This window comes from Daucus carota, chromosome 8 (assembly GCF_001625215.2).
Source record: "Daucus carota subsp. sativus chromosome 8, DH1 v3.0, whole genome shotgun sequence".
NCBI lineage: Eukaryota > Viridiplantae > Streptophyta > Magnoliopsida > Apiales > Apiaceae > Daucus > Daucus carota.
This window is the reverse complement of record NC_030388.2, coordinates 25,176,939-25,198,180: the sequence shown is the minus strand read 5'-3', so window position 1 is coordinate 25,198,180 and position 21,242 is coordinate 25,176,939. Positions and strand designations below refer to the sequence as shown.

At 34.5% G+C, this 21,242-nt stretch overlaps 4 protein-coding genes across 5 annotated transcripts; 3 read left to right on the top strand and 1 right to left on the bottom strand.

Moving 5' to 3' along the window:
* Positions 1 to 1,614: 1,614 nt before the first annotated feature.
* Positions 1,615 to 3,572, top strand: LOC108198420 (pectate lyase). Its single transcript, XM_017366174.2, has 4 exons — positions 1,615 to 1,866; positions 1,959 to 2,604; positions 2,684 to 2,926; positions 3,091 to 3,572. The coding sequence occupies exons 1-4, from the start codon at positions 1,664 to 1,666 to the stop codon at positions 3,307 to 3,309; spliced, it is 1,311 nt and encodes a 436-aa protein (XP_017221663.1). The 5' UTR covers positions 1,615 to 1,663; the 3' UTR covers positions 3,310 to 3,572.
* Positions 3,573 to 4,362: 790 nt separating this feature from the next.
* LOC108198803 (SNF1-related protein kinase regulatory subunit gamma-1-like) lies at positions 4,363 to 8,327 on the top strand. Its single transcript, XM_017366580.2, has 6 exons — positions 4,363 to 4,473; positions 4,757 to 4,965; positions 5,601 to 6,043; positions 7,065 to 7,331; positions 7,441 to 7,613; positions 7,899 to 8,327. The coding sequence occupies exons 2-6, from the start codon at positions 4,773 to 4,775 to the stop codon at positions 8,182 to 8,184; spliced, it is 1,362 nt and encodes a 453-aa protein (XP_017222069.1). The 5' UTR covers positions 4,363 to 4,473; positions 4,757 to 4,772; the 3' UTR covers positions 8,185 to 8,327.
* A 1,664-nt stretch (positions 8,328 to 9,991) lies between these two features.
* On the top strand, positions 9,992 to 14,825 carry LOC108199902 (ubiquitin-conjugating enzyme E2 2). The gene is made up of 6 exons (XM_017367927.2): positions 9,992 to 10,133; positions 10,779 to 10,912; positions 11,022 to 11,047; positions 12,421 to 12,510; positions 14,001 to 14,089; positions 14,530 to 14,825. The coding sequence occupies exons 2-6, from the start codon at positions 10,788 to 10,790 to the stop codon at positions 14,656 to 14,658; spliced, it is 459 nt and encodes a 152-aa protein (XP_017223416.1). The 5' UTR covers positions 9,992 to 10,133; positions 10,779 to 10,787; the 3' UTR covers positions 14,659 to 14,825.
* A 1,850-nt stretch (positions 14,826 to 16,675) lies between these two features.
* LOC108197847 (thymidylate kinase) lies at positions 16,676 to 21,168 on the bottom strand. 2 transcript variants are annotated; one of them, XM_017365564.2, is made up of 6 exons: positions 21,013 to 21,168; positions 20,540 to 20,872; positions 19,451 to 19,562; positions 19,289 to 19,348; positions 17,208 to 17,312; positions 16,676 to 16,922 (listed from the first exon to the last, which is right to left on the bottom strand). In XM_017365564.2, the coding sequence occupies exons 1-6, from the start codon at positions 21,042 to 21,044 to the stop codon at positions 16,806 to 16,808; spliced, it is 759 nt and encodes a 252-aa protein (XP_017221053.1). In that variant the 5' UTR covers positions 21,045 to 21,168; the 3' UTR covers positions 16,676 to 16,805. The 2 variants fall into 2 exon arrangements, with proteins under 2 accessions (XP_017221053.1, XP_017221055.1); XM_017365566.2 differs by lacking the exon at positions 16,676 to 16,922 and adding an exon at positions 16,952 to 17,097.
* Positions 21,169 to 21,242: the final 74 nt, after the last annotated feature.

Here is a 21,242-nt window from a genome sequence, read left to right as displayed (position 1 = left end):
ATCTCTCTAACCATGCGTAGCGGGCAAAAAATCCTAGTTTTGATATAGTCATCTTCAGATGTCTCATATACTAAACCAGGATTGCAGCATGTACTGGTACAAGATACCCTGCTCCATAAACAAATTTCGTGTCTGGATTCTTGAAAGCATCCATTTTCCTAGCTACAAATGCAGAATCCACATCAGAACAACTTTATTGATGATTTCTCGATCAGTGGTGCTGGCTGCAACAGCAAATATCCAAGGGGCAACACCTTCTACAGTTCCTGCTGCATTACCATCATTTCCTGCAGAGTTAACAGTTAGAATGTTCCTTTCCTTTGCATGAAAAGCTCCTATTGCAATCGAGTCGTTTACAAGGTTTATAAGGTCCTATCGAAATTGTAATCGACTATTGCATCATCAAAAGCTGCCAATATAGCTTCATCAGTGCATCCAAAGATGGGCATGCAGACGCTGTATGCAGCAATAGTAGCGTCGCCACCTCTTGCCGTTCCTTGTGCCAAACCATAAAAACTAGCACTTTAACTTGGTTCCCACCTGCAATCGAGGCTGTATGGCTTACATGGCCAACATAGTCTCTCGAAGAGTAAATTAGATAATATCGAGCTCCGAATAACTTGTTGTACAGAAACACCAAGATATTAGCCTAATAAATTTAACATAATCAAACATGTCTTCGTTAATTACTTGTAAATAAACCATATATGCATAAGACAGAGAAAACACCTCTAAAATCAGCCGTTGTTGATCAGTGGCAAAATACACAGCAGAGTTCATATATATGTATTTGCATTCTAAATAACTTGCTAATCATTAATCATTATTGAAAGTTTATTACTCCCTCTGTCCCATTTAATTTTATACGTTTCTTTTTCACTGCTCGACACGCATTTCAATGCTCTTATAAAATATAGTTCTATAACTTATTTTTGAAATTTTCTTTTTCTAAATAAAAATATAACATTCAATTTTTTATTCAGAAAAGAAAAATCTTAAAAATAAGTTACAAAACTATACTTTACAGGAGCATTAAAGTCCGTGCCGCGTCTCCGTCCCCCAATATATATATAACTCAGGGGACGGAGGGAGTATCAGTCATTTGTATGTGTAGTTAACTTAAATGACGCGCGTATCAATTTTTATCTGGTTTTTGAAGAAGACCTGCATCTTTTCTCGTCTGCCGTTATATATTGTGGTCCGACGGAAAATTGCTTTATTCTAAGATTTTTATCTTTCAGAGTTTTTTTCCAGTCGGATGTATGTTAGTAACAAAAAACATTGTAATAGTATTCTGGTCAGCGGAAAAATATTTATCCATTACAGGTAAATGGAAAAGAATAGAGAGTGACTAACAGATTCTATTAGCAGTAAGGTTAAATCTCAAGTTAAGAGATGCATGGATGAGTGGCCTAGCAGCTTTCTCGCTTTCATCCTGTGGCTTCACCTTTTGCTGTGACATTCTAATTTTGCCATCTATATCTCATGTATCCAAATTTTTCCTAACCTTCCATTATATCAAACTCTGTTTTTGTTATATTAGCAAATAACAAGTGAATCACCGCGAATAGCTTAGGCTATATGAATACAGGTTGGCAGTAATATTCGAAGAATGCAGCTACTAAGTACCTAACAATAACAAAATAAGACATAATCAACAACAATGCCAATTCTTCGACGCAAAAAATTGGCCTTCTTCGTTTTTTTCTTTTCTTTAGCAATTGTTCTCCCCTGTATGCATGCTGGTATTGCAGAAGTTGATGATTTTCTGCTCGCTCGTGCCAAGAAAGCTAAGGAAAATGCAGAAAAGTCATATGATCCTCATCCTGAGGAAACTACTGATAACGTGAACAAGCAAGTTGGCGAGTGAGTACTTGTTCTGAATTTTTTTAAACCTTGATTTTGATTTTAGTATACTATTTTTCAGTACCTACGTGTTCTTATATTAATGTTGGCAGAATCCTAAAACGAAACAAGACAAGGAGACTATTAGGAGAATCAGATGACTGCACAGCGACAAATCCAATTGACAGATGCTGGAGGTGTCGAGCTGACTGGGAAACTGACAGAAAGAGACTGGCAGAATGTGCCAGGGGGTTCGGAAGCAGAACAACTGGGGGAAAAGACGGAGAATTCTATGTTGTAACTGATGAATCTGACAATGATGTTGAGAATCCAGCACCAGGAACACTTCGACATGCAGTGATTCAAGAAGTACCATTGTGGATTATATTTTCAAAATCTATGGTCATTAGGCTGCAGCAAGAACTTATAATAACGAGTAACAAGACAATTGATGGCAGAGGAAAAACTGTACATATTGCTTATGGAGCCGGGCTTACATTACAGTTTGTCGAAAATGTGATTGTACATGGGATTAGGATTCATCACATTATAGTCACCCCAGGAGGAATTGTGAGGGATTCTGTTTTTCACCTAGGACTTAGAACAATAAGTGATGGTGATGGGATTAATATTTATGGTTCAAGTAACATTTGGGTTGATCATAATTCTTTCGGAAAATGTTCTGATGGCCAGGTTGATGCCATCCAGGGATCAACAGCCATTACAATCTCAAATAACAAGTTCAATAATCATGATCATGTATGTAATAACAAGTAACATTTGGATTGATCATGATTCTTTCGGAAAATGCTGGTTTACTCAAGTTGTTGCATTGCAGGTTATGTTGTTAGGTGGAAGTGATTCATGTGAGGCCGATAAGATAATGCAAGTGACTGTTGCGTTTAACAGATTTGGCAAGGGACTGGTGCAGAGAATGCCTAGGGTTCGTTTCGGGTTTGTTCACGTAATAAACAATGATTACAATCGATGGGAAATGTATGCCATCGGTGGGAGCTCTGCTCCAACCATCATTTGCCAGGGCAACCGATTCAAGGGCCCTGATAACGGCCATGCAAAGGAGGTACTTGCTCAAATCTCATGATTCTGCATGATTTTATTATTACCGCTTTGTTTTTGTTCTGGTGAAAAGACGTATTACAAGACACCCTAGCCTGCCTAGGATCGCTTTGTTTTTGCTTTCACTAGTAGGTGTCAAGTTTTAGTTTTTTTTTTATTGTTGTCAAGGTGACAAAGAGGGAGGCGACGCCAGAGGTATGGAAGCATTGGCAGTGGAGATCCGAAGGCGATAAGTTCACTAACGGAGCATATTTCGTGGAGTCCGGGCCGCCATTTTCTAGTGAGGCTGTTAAGATGAATCTGATCAAAGCAAAGCCTGGTAGTTTTGCAGGGAGGCTGACAAGATATGCAGGTGCTCTCAAATGCAAACCAGGCCACCCTTGTTAGTGAAAGCATGCATGAATAATCAAGCAAAGCTTCAAGTTGTGATATGTGCATTAACAACCTCTTGTTGATTTGTTTTTCTCGAGTTTGTGAAATTTTTCATGCTAAAGTGTGTAAATACTCACATTTAACTAGATGCTCTTAGATACATGCTTAGATTAGCTCTCTGGTCTCATATTTGGAACCCAACTCGGATTGTTATACTACTTGTATCACTCAAATTAACTTTTAACACAGAATTGTCTTATACTTATATTTACATATGCACTTATCATGTTATCAGGAAGATATTTAGCTCCACAATCTTAAAAGAAACCTAACATTGATATATTTTACTTTCATAATCAAACATCAACTGGGAAGACTTTAGTTACAGAGTGATCTACATAGTGTACAATATGAAATACTCTCCCTCTGTCCCGGTATCCCCTTGTCATTCCTTCTTAAAAGAGTTTGATATTTAAAAAATAAATTTTCATAAATTTTATAAAAATATTTAGAAAAAAATTCATATTTAATTTTTTTTTAAGAAAAGAAAGCTTTCTTTTTTAGAAAATTTTTAAAACATGAATAGGAGAAGATTTTATAAATTTCTCTCTTTTCTTCCAAATTTCCTAATTGAGTTCACAATATTATTAATCCCATTTAATAAATGCTTTTTTAAAATATCATTCAGTTAATCTAAATATTTTCTTTTCAGAGAAAAGAGAAAAATTATTCACTTTTTAGTTAAAATTTTATGGATCTTTGGTATGTGCCCATGAGCATATATTAATAATTATTTTTTTTAGAAGAAGATTTTGATAGATTATTATAATCAGTGAAACTGAAGCCAATACAATTCTTATCACCTACCTGAAAAAATGGTTGGCAGGATATGCAGATCATTGTTGCTATATGCAGATGACATACTAGAAAAACTAATTTTTAATTTACTGCTATCTGAATTAAGTCCCGCTTTCCATAAAAGGAAAAATTTAAGTGCCCCTGAGAAAAGAATAAAAAAAAAAGTTTACCTCTTTTGGGTCAATTTTATGTTTACACCTGTCTCACACGTGTCAGGTCTTCACCCCTCACACAAAACAAGTACTACTACCCAGTTGTTGTTTCCCAATCTTCTAATCTCATCTTCCTGCAGGGACACATTAATCCAAAGGTCCCCCAGAGGTATTTATTAACACCATTGTCTTCTACAATATTCCTTAAATCTATTGCATGTTTTTTATAAGCCCTTGTTTTGTTACAATATTAAACTGATTAAGATTTTAATTCATCACATGATTCTGTTAAAATGTTTTTGTTCATATTAACAAGTGATGTGTGTATGCTTATATCTGAGAATGTCTAGGTGTGATATGTGATTGTATTCTTGATCAAAGTTCTTGTTGTTAAAAAGGGTGGCAGTAATAATGTCAAGGTGTAAGCTATTATTTGTTTAATTTATGATCAGGGCAGAACATTTGGATATGGCAGAGACAGAAGATTTGGATATGGCAGGGCCAGAAGGGCCAAAAGATATACTAATGGATCCAAGCTATAGTTCTTACTTTGATATGGTTCAGAGCAGAAAGAAATTGCCAATGTCATTGCAGGAGACCTTAACCGATGCCTTCGCAAGAATACCTGTTTCCTCATTCCCGCAAGTCCCTAGAGGCAAAGGTCATAACTTGTTTACCTTTCTTTTTTTTTCTAATTTTGTTTCACCACTCGTATATGTGCATTGTGAAGGACTAGCGAGAATATAAGAAGAGGTAGGTTTTAGCTAAAATTTTATGATTCTCGGAAGAAGAATGTAACTTGAGCAAGATTTTAGATCAAACCTGTACACTGATTTTTCTGATTGAGTTAAGGTATAACATTGAATGTCAAAGAGTTACAATATTAGGGAAGACACAAATTTAGCAGAATGTGTAGAATTCCGATGTCGACCAACCTTATATTTGACTTTTTTGGAACTGTAAGCTAGATATGGAATTGTTAGAGACTGTATTGTGAAATTTATTTGGGTCTTATAGTCCACGAGTAGTGCTAGGTGCACATAATTGTGTACAGAAAATTTGTACATAATGATGTGGCAAGTGATGTGGCGGGTTTTAATTGGGGTGGTTGGTGTAAATGCAGGGGGGGCATCCAATTAAAATCCACCACATGTCATTATGTACATGTTTTTGTACACAGTTATGTGCACCAAGCATTTTCCTATAGTCCACTTACGTTATAAACTTGGTCCGCCTCTGCACATAGATATCGAAATTATTTAGTTGTGTGAGTTTGCATTTTTTTTTTTTTTGTAGTGATTGAAATTCAAGCAGACCAATCTGTTGGTGAGGCAATTAAGATTCTATCAGATGCCAATATCTTGTCAGCACCTGTAAAAGTGACTGATGAAGTTAAAACCGTAGACTGGAGAGAGAGGTATTTGGGAATTTTAGATTACTCTGCAATTGTTCTGTGGGTATTAGAGGGTGCGGAATTTGCTGCAGCTGTCTTAGCAACCGGTTCGGCCACAGCTGCTGGAGTAGGTGCAGGTGCTGCTGGTGCTCTTGGAGCATTAGCAGTGGGTGCAACAGGTCCTGTGGCAGCTGCAGGAATAACTGCTGCTGCAGTTGGAGCTGCTGTCGTTAGTGGAGTTGCTGCGGGCAAGGGGATGTCAAAAGATGCTGCCTCTGCTGCTGATAAAATGGGCGAGGATTTCTACAAAGTCCTTCTTGAAGAAGAGCCTTTTACATCTACCACGGTAAGCATATTTGTGATCTATGATGCTTTATAAACAAGATAATGGCACTGTCAAATGTGATACCACTTTCCAATGTTGTATCCAACTGGATGAAAGGAATGTGGCAAGTGAATGGAATTGGAACTACATTTGTGAACATATATGCATTAAGTCATTCCCTCCATCATATTTCCCACTTTACAATTGAATGCTCATTCGTATCTCTGAGTATATCCTTCATAAAACTCATCATAACAGAAAGTTTTCGCACTATCATATTTTTCACTCGCGCCTAATCTATCCTCATCTTCCACCTCTAAATTTTCTCACACTTGACTCACCTCATTAGATTCATCCTACCAAACAAAACATAAAATTAGGTGCGGTAATCTCTGTGAATTTTAAAAGGAAACTTATACAAGGACATCATTTTTCTTCACTATAGATATTGCTAGAAAAAATTATCTATCTAACAATGATGTAAGACGTCAATTTATCCCGAGTAGTAGATATACTTGGGCCATGTTTGTTTGAAGGGATTAAAATCCCCAAACAACTACAATAATCTCTTTAAATTTAAAGTATTATAATCTCATGGTATTGATTGCAATCACCTTTTTGGTTCATTTTTGTCGATTATAATACCTTTTCTCACAAGGTAGATAGTCCTATGGAAATGAACTAAAACAATGATTAAAATATGAATCCTTTACAATTGAGATAAGTAAGGTAGTAATCCGAGGATTATAATCCCTTCAAACAAACATGGCCATGGATTTATGCCAATTTGCTCCACTTCAAACTTTTAATAGAGCAAATTTCTAACATTACTTGCTGTGTTTTGCTCCCCATCATAAATATGAAATGATGAGCTTCATTTTACGTGTATGTATACATTGAGGGGTGTGACAAAGAGTGAGATATAATTTAGCTTACAAGCTTGGGTACATAATTTTAATAAGCGGCCAGAGAAGTTCCCTCAATTTTTTTGCTTGTTGAGAAACAATATAAGTTTGATGTAGTTATTATTTACACTTTACAGGTGAGATCTGTCGTGAAATCTTATCGTTGGGCACCATTTATTCCAGTATCAGCAGATAGCTCGATGTTGTGTGTGTTATTGCTGCTTTCCAAGTACAGGTTGAGGAATGTACCTGTAGTTGAAAGAGGAGAACCATGCATAACAAACTACATAACTCAGTCTGCAGTTATAAAGGGTCTTGAGAGATGCAAAGGAAGAGACTGGTTTGATAGTATTTCTGCTCATCCAATTACTGAACTAGGTCTTCCGTTTATGTCAAGTGATGAGGTGACATATCCCTGGAAACTTCAGATTTATGTTTTGATTGCAACTTCATATTTATGTTTTGATTGCTTAAGATGGGAGTTTTGAATATTTTTCCTCTAACTTTGTTCAGGTTATTTCCATCGAAAATACTGAACTAGTATTAGAAGCTTTCAAGAAAATGAAGGATAACCAAATTGGGGGTCTACCTGTAGTCGGGGGACCAGAGAAGAAAATTGTGGGCAGCTTAAGCATACGAGATATTAGATACTTGTTACTCAACCACGACCTTTTCTCCAACTTCAGGTACTTAATTAGATGTGACAATTCTAAATTTGTTTAGCAGACTGAAGATAGGTCTTATTAACAACATTTTGGGTCACATTGTCTAATATATCAATGCTTATTTAATCGATGAACACCGTTCTAGTTGAGGACAACATAGAGGTGCTGCTTTTTTTTTTGGAAAATGAGAAGCTCATTAATCGAGAACTAATAACTACTCAAGGTTTATATACTATTAATTAGTATCTTACCCTGTTAATCAATGATCAATGATCGATGATCCACACTTCCAATTCATCCTTTCAGGCAAGTTACTGTTGGTGATTTCATCAATACCGTTGCTGGGGGACTTCATACTACCCAGAAGGTAGGTGTGGCAGTCACATGTAGTCTTGATTCAACTCTCGAGGAGGTCATACATATTCTTGCTTCAAAGTCGGTTCATAGGATTTACGTGGTAGCAGGCGATGGTAAAGAAATAGTTGGTGTAATTACACTCCGTGACGTTATATCTTGCTTCATATACGAACCCGCCAACTTCTTTGACAACTACTTTGCGGCAGATTCCGCCGAAGTAGTGGTGAGCAACTGATTTAAATTTTGTAGTAACTAGCACCAGATGTTATTAGTGGGAAAACCACCAGTTTCATTTTTCTTGTTGGGATGGAGTGCTATTCATCTCACTCGCTCACTCTTGTAAACAATGATGTTGCATAGTATTCTCCATTTCTGCTTAGTCTGTGGTTATCTAGTATATTACTCCCACTGTCCCATTTTAACTGATGTTTGACTTTTTAACACGTACATTGAGGTGTAAAAAAACAATATCTACACTCAATAAAATAATTCAATACTTATATCAAATAAAAGTTTAGATTCTGAACTTTTATTTGATATAAATTTTATAAAAAAATATTATGTTTAGATGTGATTTTTTTAACATCTTAAAATACGTATAAAAAAGTCAAAAGCAGTTAAAATGGGACGAGAGTAGTATATTGAGGGAGTATATTAGAGGTGTATTGGAATATTGCCTTTAATATGTGAGTAGTGGTGCAACTATAACAACTTAATCGTGTGGTCATATAAATATTCTTCAGTATTGTGACATATGCTGAGGTATCCTTTTAATGTTGGAAAATGGGGGTTTTAAATCCGTATTTTTTTGAGGTTTGATTTGAATAGGTTTTGGCCACATTTTGTTAACAAGTTGTGATTAAGTTTGTAACAAATTAGGTTTGGAGTCCTTAGAAGTTAAGTTAGGTTGTATGACATATGATGATCAAAGGTAGTTTTGTGTTCTGAAAATTGGTCCATGCAACTCCCTAAACATCACCGAACCCGAAACGATCTTGCTCAGTTTAAGATTCTTTTTATACATAAATCGTCGTTTGGTTCATGCTTTTCCGTATTAGGTATGGGTTGTGTTTGGTTGAATTTTTTTTCAAGGGAGGAGGTGGGTATGAAACATGGGTTTGAGGGATCAACTTTTTTCTTTTATTTTCACTTTTATTTATATCTTTAAATTCAAATTATTGGTAACAGATGAAATTGAGGACTCAAAAATATATAAAAAAATTATTTCAAAATTTTTTAAATTAATTATAGTTAATCACTTAAAAATATTTCAAATCAGATATGTTTATTCCAGAACTCAACCAAACATATGATATCAAAAATGACACCTCAATCCCATACCATCTCAACCCGATTCCTTATTCCAACCCTATATCCTGATTTCTTAACCCTGTACCCTTTCTTCAATCAAATGACCACTTAAAACGATCTTGCTCATTTTAAGATATTTTTATACATAGATCGGTTAAAATAAGTTTACATGATTACTGGGGAATATCGCGGAAAGGTTCTTATTTTGTTTAGAGTTTTTTATACATATATCAGTCGATCTTACTCAATTTAAAATTTTTTATAAATGAAATAAGTTTGACGTGGTTACTATCCCACCTAAACTCGTCTAGACGGTTATAATAAAATATATTTAATAAATAAATTTTAAGATAATAATAATAATTAGGAAAAAAAATTAAATGATTATTTGTACTTAATTTAATGACCTATATTTAAAATAAAATAATTATTTTTTTATTTTTTTTCTTTACATTTTGTGTAAGATACGTCTATTTAATCATTAATCTTGCATTAAATGTATTAAGTATTTATTTAATATAAGATAAGATATTATATAATATTTACTAGTTAAATACTCTATTAAAATGAAATATAGAAAAAGTAAACCATACCGACAAAGAAAACATGGAAAATCGACAAAAAAGAAAGTCATGATTCATGAATATTTTTATTCTCTCCGAATAAAAATAATTTAGTTTCTCCACCCCACTTGATGAAAATCCTAGCCCTCTGATCCATTTTATTATATTCATAACCATGGATGTTATATTTGTGTGATACATAAAATACACACAATATTTATATCTATTGATTCTCTTCTTTTCACTTTTACTTGTCGCATCACCTCAATTATCATCACTATTTTCCGATCTTCTCCGGTGCTCCTTACGAGTAAGACTGCTTTTCTTTACATATATTAATGGGTTTGTTTTATTTATGCTGGAGCTTCTTTGTTTTTGGATCTAGGGTTTCTTGTTTTCTTGTGAAAGTTTTGATTTTTGAGCTGTGGGTTACTTAAAGTTTCGATCTTTAGGGTTTTTATTACTCTTTTTTGTTGTTTAATCTTGTAATCTGATGCTAGTGTTAGCTGATTAAATAAATTAGGGTTCACTTGGAAAAATTTAATTTTGTTTATTTAGGGTTTTTTAAGTGATGGTTGAAGCTTTATTTGGCTTTTTTAAGAATAAATACTAACATGTTAGGTGAATCGATTTAGTTCAGCCCGAAATTCGAGATTTTTTTAGTGGAATTTGTGATGGAGATCAATTAAAATTTGGTTTATGATATTTGATGCTTGAAATTAGGTATCGTTATGTTTCTGATGAAATTTGTCAAAGGCTTATAGTCTTGTGGATTGATTGCAAACCCTGGATTATGTGTATACTTTTGGGCTTGACGGGTTTTTAATTATGTCGTGCAATTGCATATTTGTATGTGAGGGAGTAAGGTCTCTTTATGAGCATGGTTCTTATGTGTAATAAGTCTTTATGAAATTCTGGAGTTAGTGGTGTTATGTGTCTTCAATATGATTATTAGGGGGGAAGGATGTCAACACCTTCGAGGAAAAGACTTATGAGGGATTTCAAGAGGCTGCAACAAGATCCACCTGCGGGCATCAGTGGCGCTCCTCAAGACAACAATATCATGTTGTGGAATGCTGTTATATTTGGGTAGGTCATGCTCATTATAGTTAATTTCTGTGTATTAGTTACTGTTTACTTTGATGAATTACAAAATATTTTTCATTTTAAGTAACTAATCCATTATATTGGCTTGCAGTCCTGATGACACTCCATGGGACGGAGGTACGTAAAGACGACATTGTTTCTTATATTGCATGGCAGTTTAGGTTTCATTTATCTGGATTATATTTCTCAAAGGATTTTGCAAAGATATTGAGTTTTTTATGTATAAAAAGTCGTCCCCAGCATGGTTAAAAAGAGTGCTTATGTGTGAAGCAACGACAAAGCGCATCGTTATGGTGAATCAATGTAATACTACTTGAATTGCATAAGCACTGTGTGTTGTGCACACGTGTGCGTCATTGGTAATTGGATGATTTTGAAAAAGCAAAACGGCCAGCAATCAGAATTAGATCTTAAAGTCGGAACTCGGATGACCCCAAATGTCTGTGTAATGCAAATAAACTCAAGCAGCTAATAGAAAAGAAAAGATCGGTATAATGAAATAGACATATGCACTAACAAATAAGATTAAATTTAAAAAAGAAGAATTAAGGGTGTTGAAAACCCTAATGATGATCTTGATGAGGTTTTAAGAATCTTGATAAATTATTAAAGTCGATTTGTTTGTCGTAAGTATTAAAACATTTTAGTCACTAGTGAAATCAGTTATTAATATCTTTTGTTACTATAATAGCAAGATGTATATCGATTATTGTCATGTAAATATTAATGTGACCTGTTTTTTAATTTTATTGTTATTATTGTCTGTCCTTGGTATGTTTTAGCATCTACATATGTGTGTGTGTATATGGAGTTTTTATGTGTTGTGAGCTTTAAGTGTGGATTGCGCTTAAAGAGGATCCCATCTGATGCAACCCTTACCTTATTTTTCTTAAAGAGGATGTTTTAGGGTAATATAACGTTTGTGGTGTGTAAAGGATATTTTATCTTTGTTGGTGATGAGATATCCTTCATACGTGTCATTACAATATTGGTTTATAATGTGTAATCCTGTCGGCATAAGCTTATCCTTTGTTTTAAATTATCCTCACACGTGTCTTGATTATATTGGTCTGTGATCTATCACCCTATCTAATTGTGCGGAAATAGCATTTGAAGCAATGACCTAGCAGTATCAGATATCAACTTGACACTCGACTGTCGTGCCAAGCTGACCATCATCTATGGTGCACTTTAATTAATTTTAGTCTGATTCTTGCAATATGCAAATTAAGTACAGAGAAAGAGAATTAGTTATTATCTATGGGACACATTTCCTTAAAAAAAATATGGGACACATTGCAGAATTGTTGGTGTAGTATTTTAATGTTCTGTTGCACATAAAGGAATATAAGATGCTAAGCAAGTCATATCATCATTTACTCCATATTTCTTTTTTTACGTCAAGCTAATGAATGATCTGCTCCGATGTTAGAATCTGTTTTATCAACCATCCTAAATTTATTTTATTTGTTTTTTTCTTTATTCATCAGGTACGTTTAAGTTGACACTTCAATTCTCGGAGGATTATCCAAATAAGCCACCAACTGTGCGTTTTGTTTCTCGGATGTTCCATCCAAACAGTAAGTTGGAACTTTAACATAGGACATACATAAAGTTCGTATCTGCAGCTTTGAGCGCTTTTAATTATTGGAGTTGTGCCCTTTAAATACAACTTACTTTTGCCAACAGTTGGCCTTGTCATATAATAAAGTTAAGTAATGAAACTTGGTCTTATTGGTTCTTTGTTTGGTTTCTGCGGCTTTTATCAAACTCTTGTCCAGTGGTATACTTGATTAACTCTGCATATACCTGTGTCTTCATTTTACTTGAGGAACTTTTAGCTACCTACTATATTTTAGCTAGATTTGCTTTTGCTCTTTGAGCTGGTCTGCTCAGCCAATTTATGATTTGAATTAAATATTTGAACAACAGTAATATGATAATTAAGTTTGTTTTGGAAATGATAATCCAGTACAGATTTTATGGAGATAGGACTAATAAGCCATCTGGGCTAAACTGATAGATGAAGCTCGATTCTCATTTCCAGCAAATTTGTTTGATTATTTATATCATTAATGTACTTTTTCCTTTGGGTCAGAAGTTGCGGCATCTTGTCTAGCTTTTCTCCATGCTCCTGTACCAAGTCTTGTCAACCAAATTCAGTATTAAGATTACAAACACTACTTTTGGTAGTTGACCTCTGTTTGACAGTAATTACTCTATATATGATCGAGAAAGGACTATAAACAGTAGCTATCTGAGACAAATTTATAATTGGATGTAGTTATCTCGAGTCACGTAGTTTTTTTGATCATTTCATGCCACCTAAATGGATGTCATCAAGTGTCAAAGATGGAGTTTTGGATGGTACCTGGTGGATTTTCAATGTATGGAACTTAGAATTGGTGTTGAGCTAGAAGCACAGCTGTATCATGTATGATGTATGCAAAGATGAATCTGAGATTTTTTTTTGAATTTGAGTTTCTAGAATTTTTGTTTACCATATAAACCTAGAGCCTCTTTGTGTGGGTTTTAAGTCTGGGCTTTAAGCTGGAAAATGTCTATTTGTCTAATAAGTCAGAAACCGGCTTAAAGTTGAAATTATTACATTTTTAATAACCCACAAGTATTAAGTCGAAATTACCCCAATAGACATTTTAAAATCTTTGCTTATCACATAAAGTCATGTTAAGTCATAAGTCACAATTTTAAGCCCAACCAAATGGGCTCCTAATGGTTCTTCATGTGTAATGCCTTTGCATACCCACTTATCAGAGTCACCACTTGTCAGAAAATATTAAGAGGCTAAAGTTGTACTTCTTGGACCCGTTTCCTCTTCTCTTTGAAGATTTGAGTAGTTTGTAGATATTTTGTTCTTCCATTTAACTTAGTATTTTTTGTTTGACTTTGAGAACAAAAGCTACCTTCACCACAACAAAGCTAGTAACATTTATACTCTTGAATCTGAACATAGCTTAAATGATGGTTTCGGATTAAAATTGAGAAGAGGTTATCAACTTGCTTACATTTGTTATATGGGGCCTAACTTTCTGTCTTATATTTTGCCCAGTTTACGCTGATGGAAGCATATGCTTGGACATTCTGCAAAATCAGTGGAGTCCTATTTATGATGTGGCTGCTATTCTTACCTCCATTCAGGTATCCATCTGCCCACTACATTGTGCCTCTGTTTTGGTCTTCTAAGCATGACCTGTCAATCTAGTTGACATATGATTATGTACAGTCCAGATTATGGCTGGATGTTAAATTTTTTACTTATAAGTTGCAATTTTTCTTGTATCCCAAGATGATTAAGCTAGTTGTCACCTCTTGTAACAATTGTTACTGTGGCTGCATTCATATATGTGTTATGGGTGCTCACAGATTTAGATGAGATGAATTATATAGTTTTGTTCTATTCATGGCAATTACCCTGAAGTAGTTGTTATAGGTTCTTCGTCTGTCTGACTTGTTATCTATTCTTAGATCATCAATATAATTATTTCCTTTGCTTTTAAAATAAAAAGTTTAAAAATAACAAGTTTTGTTTGTGATGTGGTGCTGACCCACACTTGCTTTTGTAAATATATCTCTTGCAGTCATTGCTCTGTGACCCAAATCCAAATTCACCCGCTAATTCGGAAGCTGCAAGAATGTTCAGCGAGAACAAACGCGAGTACAACAGAAGAGTGAGAGAGGTTGTAGAGCAGAGTTGGACAGCTGATTAATATGGCCAAATGGCAAGCTCTGGAATTCAAAAGTTGTTCAATGGCGTGTTGGAAATTGGAATAATATTAGTGGTTTGAAACTATTATGTTGCAAAACTCTTGAATTTCTGCTTGTACAACATATCTGATTACATTTTGCAGTTGTATCTTAAAACTCGTTTATCATATTACTTGCTGTCTTGTTTGTTTTTAAGGACCATATGACTTGTCTATATGGTCTCTGAGGAAGTTGAAAGAGGTGGGGAAATTTATGTGCTGTGTAGCCCTAAAAATGTGTGTGTGGGTAACAAGCCAGTGTCAATTAAACCTGCTTATGAGTCTCAAGAATGTTTCGGGGTTAACAAGGGACAGCCAGATACTTGTCACATTCATTGTTGGAGTTCAAACTATAAATGCCCTTTAAAGGATATTTGACAGTAATATCAAGTCAAATTATCATGTACTCTTAGAATGGTTGGTTGGACACCAAACAAATAAATTTATGTTACGTTTAGTCAAGGAATTCGGAAGGAATGAAATAAAATTTGAACTATATTATGAATAATTGTTTTAATATGTCATTTGTTCCCCCGTTCCATTTCTTATCCCTATACTAGAATTCAAACCCCTCTCATTTCTCCACAGTCAATTTTCTCTCAAATTACATCACAATTTTACACTTATTTATTTATTCTCAAAACTCTTTCAAACCTCTTTTATTTTCTTTTATATTTGCTCATTTCATCCCATTGTCTCTAACCAAATACAACATCAGAGATCGGAAATTTAACCCATGTATGGTAGTACACAATGCAGCCTATGCCCCGGTAACAAGACCACGAAGAAAACAAGTAGAGAAGCTATAGAATGCTGAGAAAATCTAAAAGTTCAGAGTCCATCACTGCAAATGTTTAAATGTGTAACCAACCCGTGCTAAGCTATGGGCGTGAGCAGATTTAACACTTGACGAGTTAAAATGAGCAGTGTATTTAATAGTGGTTCACCATCAACTGGTTGTAGGCAGCGTCACTTTTCATATACAGCTTCAACACACCTCATGACTTCTCTCGTTCTTTTGGCAACGGTTCTTCAGGTTTGACTTGTACGAACTGAGCCTGCTGATGTTCCTTAGCATCCTCGCATGGTTTTGCTTATTGTGGCTGCAGTTCCTTTCCAAGATAATGAGTAAAGAAACATGAATGATGAAACACATCATTGCCAATTTTAGCTACCTAATCAATTTTAGCCACAATTTGGAAAGGACAATATAATTTCATTGCCAACTTCTGGGTCCTTCGCAATTGCACATAAGCTTGCCTATAGGGATGTAACTTCAGCCAGACCCAAGCACCAATGTCAAAGCTTCCGCCAGACCCAAGCACCAATGCCCTTAACAAATGACCTTTGGAAGTTGGAATCATCTGTTCTCTTCTAACTTCTAAGTATACTTCTATCTACATCCACATTTGCTGATTCTTTCGCCAAACAAGGGAGCAAGGGAAATGCAGAGGTGGAGACTGATTACAGACTAGAGACTACCACATAAGGAGTCATTTGATTTGTAAAGTGAAAGTGTATGTTGTACCAACACTCTGTAGGTGGTAACTATTTACACCAGTCTTTTTCATTTCCCCCACGCATACATCTCAAATAGGTCTCAGGACACTTGTTAACAATCTCTGTTTAGCCATCTGTCTCAAGATGATATACTTATGATAGTAACAAATGCGTGCCATGCAAATAAACTAAACCTTGCAAGAAAGAACTTAGAAAAAAAAACTGTCACTAACAACACTTCTGGGCCATTCATGTAGCTTAAACACAACATTCAGGTAAGGTAAAGCCACAATAATAGCAGTGGAAGGATGAAGGATGGAATTCGTAAAGGCTGTAAGTTCAGCCACAGTTTCAGATTTTGCAGCTTGACAAACTTTACACTCTCTAACATACCTTCTCACATCTTAATTCAAAAGAGAAGAATGTTGTCGATGCAGAAACCATTAGGATTAGCCAATTAATTAGGATATCTAACCAAAAACATTCAGTAATGCAACTCGAATCCTCGAAAAGTATAGAGTGTATTGCAGGTAAAAATCGAATCCTCGAGAAGTATGGAGTGTATCACAGGTGGAAATCGATTTTATGCGTATCTGAGCTTCCCAGTGGATTTACTTTAACCAAAGTTGGGATAGAGATTTTCCATTTCTGCATGTCTTCACATAATCCAATACAATGTCCCTTATCTGCTCCTGGACATCTTCTACAGTACGGTTAGCATCTATAATCTGCAGTAATTAAACATGATGTCATTGCAAATTGTAACGAAGGGCTTGTACTTTTAATGTCATATGCCAAACACCAAATTAACTTAGATCCTTCCTGTGGGTTTTGTAGTCATATCAGAGAGGAAATGGTCTTTACTTCTCACAAATTATCAAAAATAACTTCTAGTATATAGTACTGCAGGAAATAGAGTATGTTCAATAATAAGATAAAGTTGTATATTACAGGAAAACAGAAGACACGATACAATGAACATAAGAACCACAGCTTTTGATCCAACTAATTACCTTCCACGAGGCATCACGAAGAATCTCGTATGACTTGGCAACTTTCTTCTGGAACTCAAGCTGTTCATATCGCTCACCACCATAGCCTCCTCTTTCAGAAGCTTTCTGATTATTTCAATAAGCTTTTACTAGTCAGCCAACAGATTGAACTATGGGATAAGATCAAGGAGATGCAAAAGCAGGCTAAACACAGTAAACTATAATCTACTATAATGCTAAATGTTGTGCCAACAATTTTGTCCTAGAATACTTAACCTTGGATCAGTCTATAGTTTCCTGCATATCACATCTCTGAAAATTGGTTATTTCTTACAGAATCCCATTACAACTTTTCCCCATGCCGGTAAGGTTCATAACTAAGCAAAGCCCTTCTGAACCATACAAGTATAATGCAAGCTCGTTTTTTGTGACTAGTAAATTCACTTATCTATACTTAATTTATAAAGGCAAACAAACTATGATAAGGAAACATGGTTACAATTTGTAGTTTGGTTAACCCTTTGTTTTTGGTTATCCCTTTTAAGTTAACCCTAAGATCTTCCAAAACAAACTAATAAGAACATCTATATTCAATAACAAAAATTTATTTAACATGAAGGTCTAAGATTTCTCATGAACAAAAATTCAAATTAAACATTTTTTTTATTAATTTAAAGATATAAACATGAGTTTGGTCAACCACATATTATTACATTCAATTTTATTTTAACTAGAGACTGAATACTCTCAAAATAAAATTATAACTGTATCCGAACAATTTTTTTTTTTTAATTTCAGTACCTATTGAAATTAAAATCTATTATTTACATTTAAATTTTGACTTGAATTAAAATTTATTATTTACAGCAGAATATTATTAAAAAGTTACATCTATACTACACTATTAAAGACAAAACATTAAAAGCTTGGTCAGTTGTTGATATTTGGGCCTCCTCAATTTTTAACATGTTCAAATAGATCCTTTTATTAGTTATTAAAACCAAAACTTTAAGAGTTTGGTTTGTATTTGGGCCTAACAGGCCTCTTTAATTTCCAAAATGTTCTAATAAACCTTTTTACTATAATTAAAACATATTTAAACATTCTCCTTGAAACATATCTCTTCGGACCAATTCTTAATTAGTTTTTTGGTGGACTAAAATATTAAAAACTTATTCAACATCCTTAAATAAAAACTTATTTCACACACCCAATAAAAAATATATTAACTCGGACACATTTATTAATAATTTAAAAATCTATTTTAATTAATACACATATTATTCTAACATAATTTTATCTTCGCAGTGAAATTAAATATTAAAATACATACGATAAAATAACAAATTTGTAAGTCTCCCGTGCAGGGCACAGGATAAGCTAGTATAATCATAGAAACATTAATAAAATAATAGAGCATGCTCGCGCAACACATTGTTTATAAGCTAGTTTGAAATAATAAACAAACTTGCTAATGAATCATTATTTGGTATATTCAGTTACCGCTTTAAAGGGTCCCAAACTCTCAATAAATGTAAATCAATAAGTAAAACAACCTCCTAGCCACAATTATTAAACGGAAAAGAAAATGGTAATATATAGAAAGTTAGAATGCAAGACACGTCTACATCCATTGAGGTTGCAATTTGATAGCTCTACATGCAAAGGGTAGACAAAAAGTAATACGGTTCTTTCCAGAACATCTGAATCTGGGTATTCCCACCTAAGATTCTATTTTCTACACCCCAGTTCATGTTTTGAAAAAAAACTTCAGCCAAAGCTCAATGACCATAGTCATTGAGACATCTCAGAAATAAGCTACAGTTAAAGCATCTATCACCGGCTTGCCCTATAGTAAAGTAAGAGCACCTGGCTCTGCTTAAACACAAGGACTCAATTCTATGTCCAATCCCTACACATTAGCAAATGTGATGACCATAGTAAGTACTCAAGAGATATGTATGGAGAGGTGGACAGATAGTACTGCTGGTGCTAACTAAAATAGAACTTCTAAGCACACTAGAGAAACAAGCAAGCAGCAATAATTTATAAAAATTACATCCTAAAATCTCCCAATTTAGGCAGAGACATTGCAGTAGTACCTCTGGAGATATGTCAAGGTACAACACCAAATCAGGAGCCAACAACCCCATGTCTGGAGCCTGAACAAAGACATTTGGGTTTTATCATACACAAAAAAGAAAAAAAAAAAGGAAAAGAAATTTAAACCCCATATCAACAAAATAAAAAATAAAAAATTTCACCTTGCACCATTCAATATCAAGTCCTTTGGCTGATGAAAATGCCACCCCTGAATATGCATACCGATCAACGATAAGAGTTATTCCATTCCGCAACTTAGATTCCATGAGCGATCTGCAAAATTTCCCCTTAATAAAGTACTCTTCTGGCCTACAAAACTAAGAGTTCAGATGAACTCTTATTCTAGCAAAGCATCATCTAAGCAGAACATCGAATGTGTCCAAATGCAAGGTATGGTGATAAATATATTATTGCATAAGTTACAAGAGTTGTGTAGTAAACATTTGGGAATCACATAAGGCAGGCCAATTTGATCAGTCAAATCAACAATCAGTAAACAAATTAGACAACAAATGTTTACTAGGTGATTTTTTTTTCATGATAATGGCATTAATTTATTCCGCCTTTTCTATTAATTGTGATAAATGTCTTTAATAGATAACTACGCAGTAATTAGTAGGAACAACCTTGAACCAGAAAATATCGCAATCATAAATCACTTAAAACATACTCCCTCCGTCCCCCTGAGTAGTATACATTGGGGGACGGGGACGCGGCACGGACTTTAATGCTCTTGTAAAGTGTAGTTGTGTAATTTATTTTTAAAATTTTCTTTTTTTGAATTAAAATTTGGATGTTCTATTTTTATTCAGAAAAAGAAAATCACAAAAATAAGTTACAGAACTATATTTTATAAGAGCATTGAAATGCGTGTCGAGCAGTTGAAAAGAAACGTATACAATTAAATGGGACAGAGGGAGTATAAACTAAACTTCCAATTTCTGGTCATATAATTAACAACAAAACTATAGTCCTAACCATATTCTAAGAATCCCTAATATATTAAAAATCCCTAATTAATCCTTAAAAAAACGTTCACCAATTTATCAATTACAATCCAATTTAACTAAAAATCTCCGATTTATCCAAAAAAACAACAACAAATCTCCTGTAAATCCTGAATCGGTAGGTCAACTGATTAGTTTTGATTCCCGATTTCTACAACCATGGTCCTAACATGTAATATTAGACAATAAGAAGACTATTTAAAAATATCCGAAAATAACACGAGACAAGACACCGAAACAAACCTCTTCTCCCAACGGTTTGCACTAAAAAGCAGGTGAATCGTTCGATCATCCAGCTGCGAATCAGAATTGAGATACGACGAAATCATTTGTCCAATAACAGTATTTCTATCGGGGAACCTGAACAATTCAGCCGGGTAGCCTAACTCATCTAGATTCTTAACAAGTCTAGCCGACTGTGAAGTCTTACCACATCGATCCAAGCCTTCTAAAACAACCAAAGCACCTCTACAACCGCTTTTACAATTATCGTCCATGTGAATATGACTTATTGAGCACCGTAATTTCGAACTCAAATACGAACTAAATGAGCGGCGTGCTATTGTGCCGAAGTTACTAGAAATACAATCAGAAAAATAGATCAGGTTAATGGCGGGAAAAATGAAAAAAATTGAATTACTGGCGCGCGAATTGAAGTAATTGAATTGTTATAAAATATATAAAAAATTAAATCAACGAGGGAAAGAAAAACTGACATGGACTTGCAGAGCGAGGAGGCGCTAAGCATTTGAATTTGGGAATGACGAAGTGTTCTCCGCACTATTCGCCTTTTGTTTTATGGGCCAGAAGGCCCAGAACGTAAACCATATATACAGCCTTGTATCGGTGATTTTCGATGGATTATGATTGTCAAATACTACTCGAATTGATGATTTAAATGGGCTCTTTGTGGAAAACACAAACTTGTTTATGTCGTACCATCTCG

Excerpts from the sequence above, each read along its gene's own strand:
- LOC108198420 (XM_017366174.2), top strand. The coding sequence starts at position 1,664 with ATGCCAATTCTTCGACGCAAAAAATTGGCCTTCTTCGTTTTTTTCTTT. Across the intron at positions 2,605-2,683 it reads AGTTCAATAATCATGATCAT|GTTATGTTGTTAGGTGGAAG; the intron begins GTATGTAATAAC and ends GTTGCATTGCAG. Across the intron at positions 2,927-3,090 it reads ATAACGGCCATGCAAAGGAG|GTGACAAAGAGGGAGGCGAC; the intron begins GTACTTGCTCAA and ends ATTGTTGTCAAG.
- LOC108199902 (XM_017367927.2), top strand. The coding sequence starts at position 10,788 with ATGTCAACACCTTCGAGGAAAAGACTTATGAGGGATTTCAAGAGGCTG. Across the intron at positions 10,913-11,021 it reads TGGAATGCTGTTATATTTGG|TCCTGATGACACTCCATGGG; the intron begins GTAGGTCATGCT and ends ATTGGCTTGCAG. Across the intron at positions 14,090-14,529 it reads CTATTCTTACCTCCATTCAG|TCATTGCTCTGTGACCCAAA; the intron begins GTATCCATCTGC and ends TATCTCTTGCAG.
- LOC108198803 (XM_017366580.2), top strand. The coding sequence starts at position 4,773 with ATGGCAGAGACAGAAGATTTGGATATGGCAGGGCCAGAAGGGCCAAAA. Across the intron at positions 4,966-5,600 it reads GCAAGTCCCTAGAGGCAAAG|TGATTGAAATTCAAGCAGAC; the intron begins GTCATAACTTGT and ends TTTTTTTTGTAG. Across the intron at positions 7,332-7,440 it reads CGTTTATGTCAAGTGATGAG|GTTATTTCCATCGAAAATAC; the intron begins GTGACATATCCC and ends AACTTTGTTCAG.
- LOC108197847 (XM_017365564.2), bottom strand. The coding sequence starts at position 21,044 with ATGCTTAGCGCCTCCTCGCTCTGCAAGTCCAT. Across the intron at positions 19,349-19,450 it reads TTGATATTGAATGGTGCAAG|GCTCCAGACATGGGGTTGTT; the intron begins GTGAAATTTTTT and ends GTCTTTGTTCAG. Across the intron at positions 17,313-19,288 it reads ACCTTGACATATCTCCAGAG|AAAGCTTCTGAAAGAGGAGG; the intron begins GTACTACTGCAA and ends TGAAATAATCAG.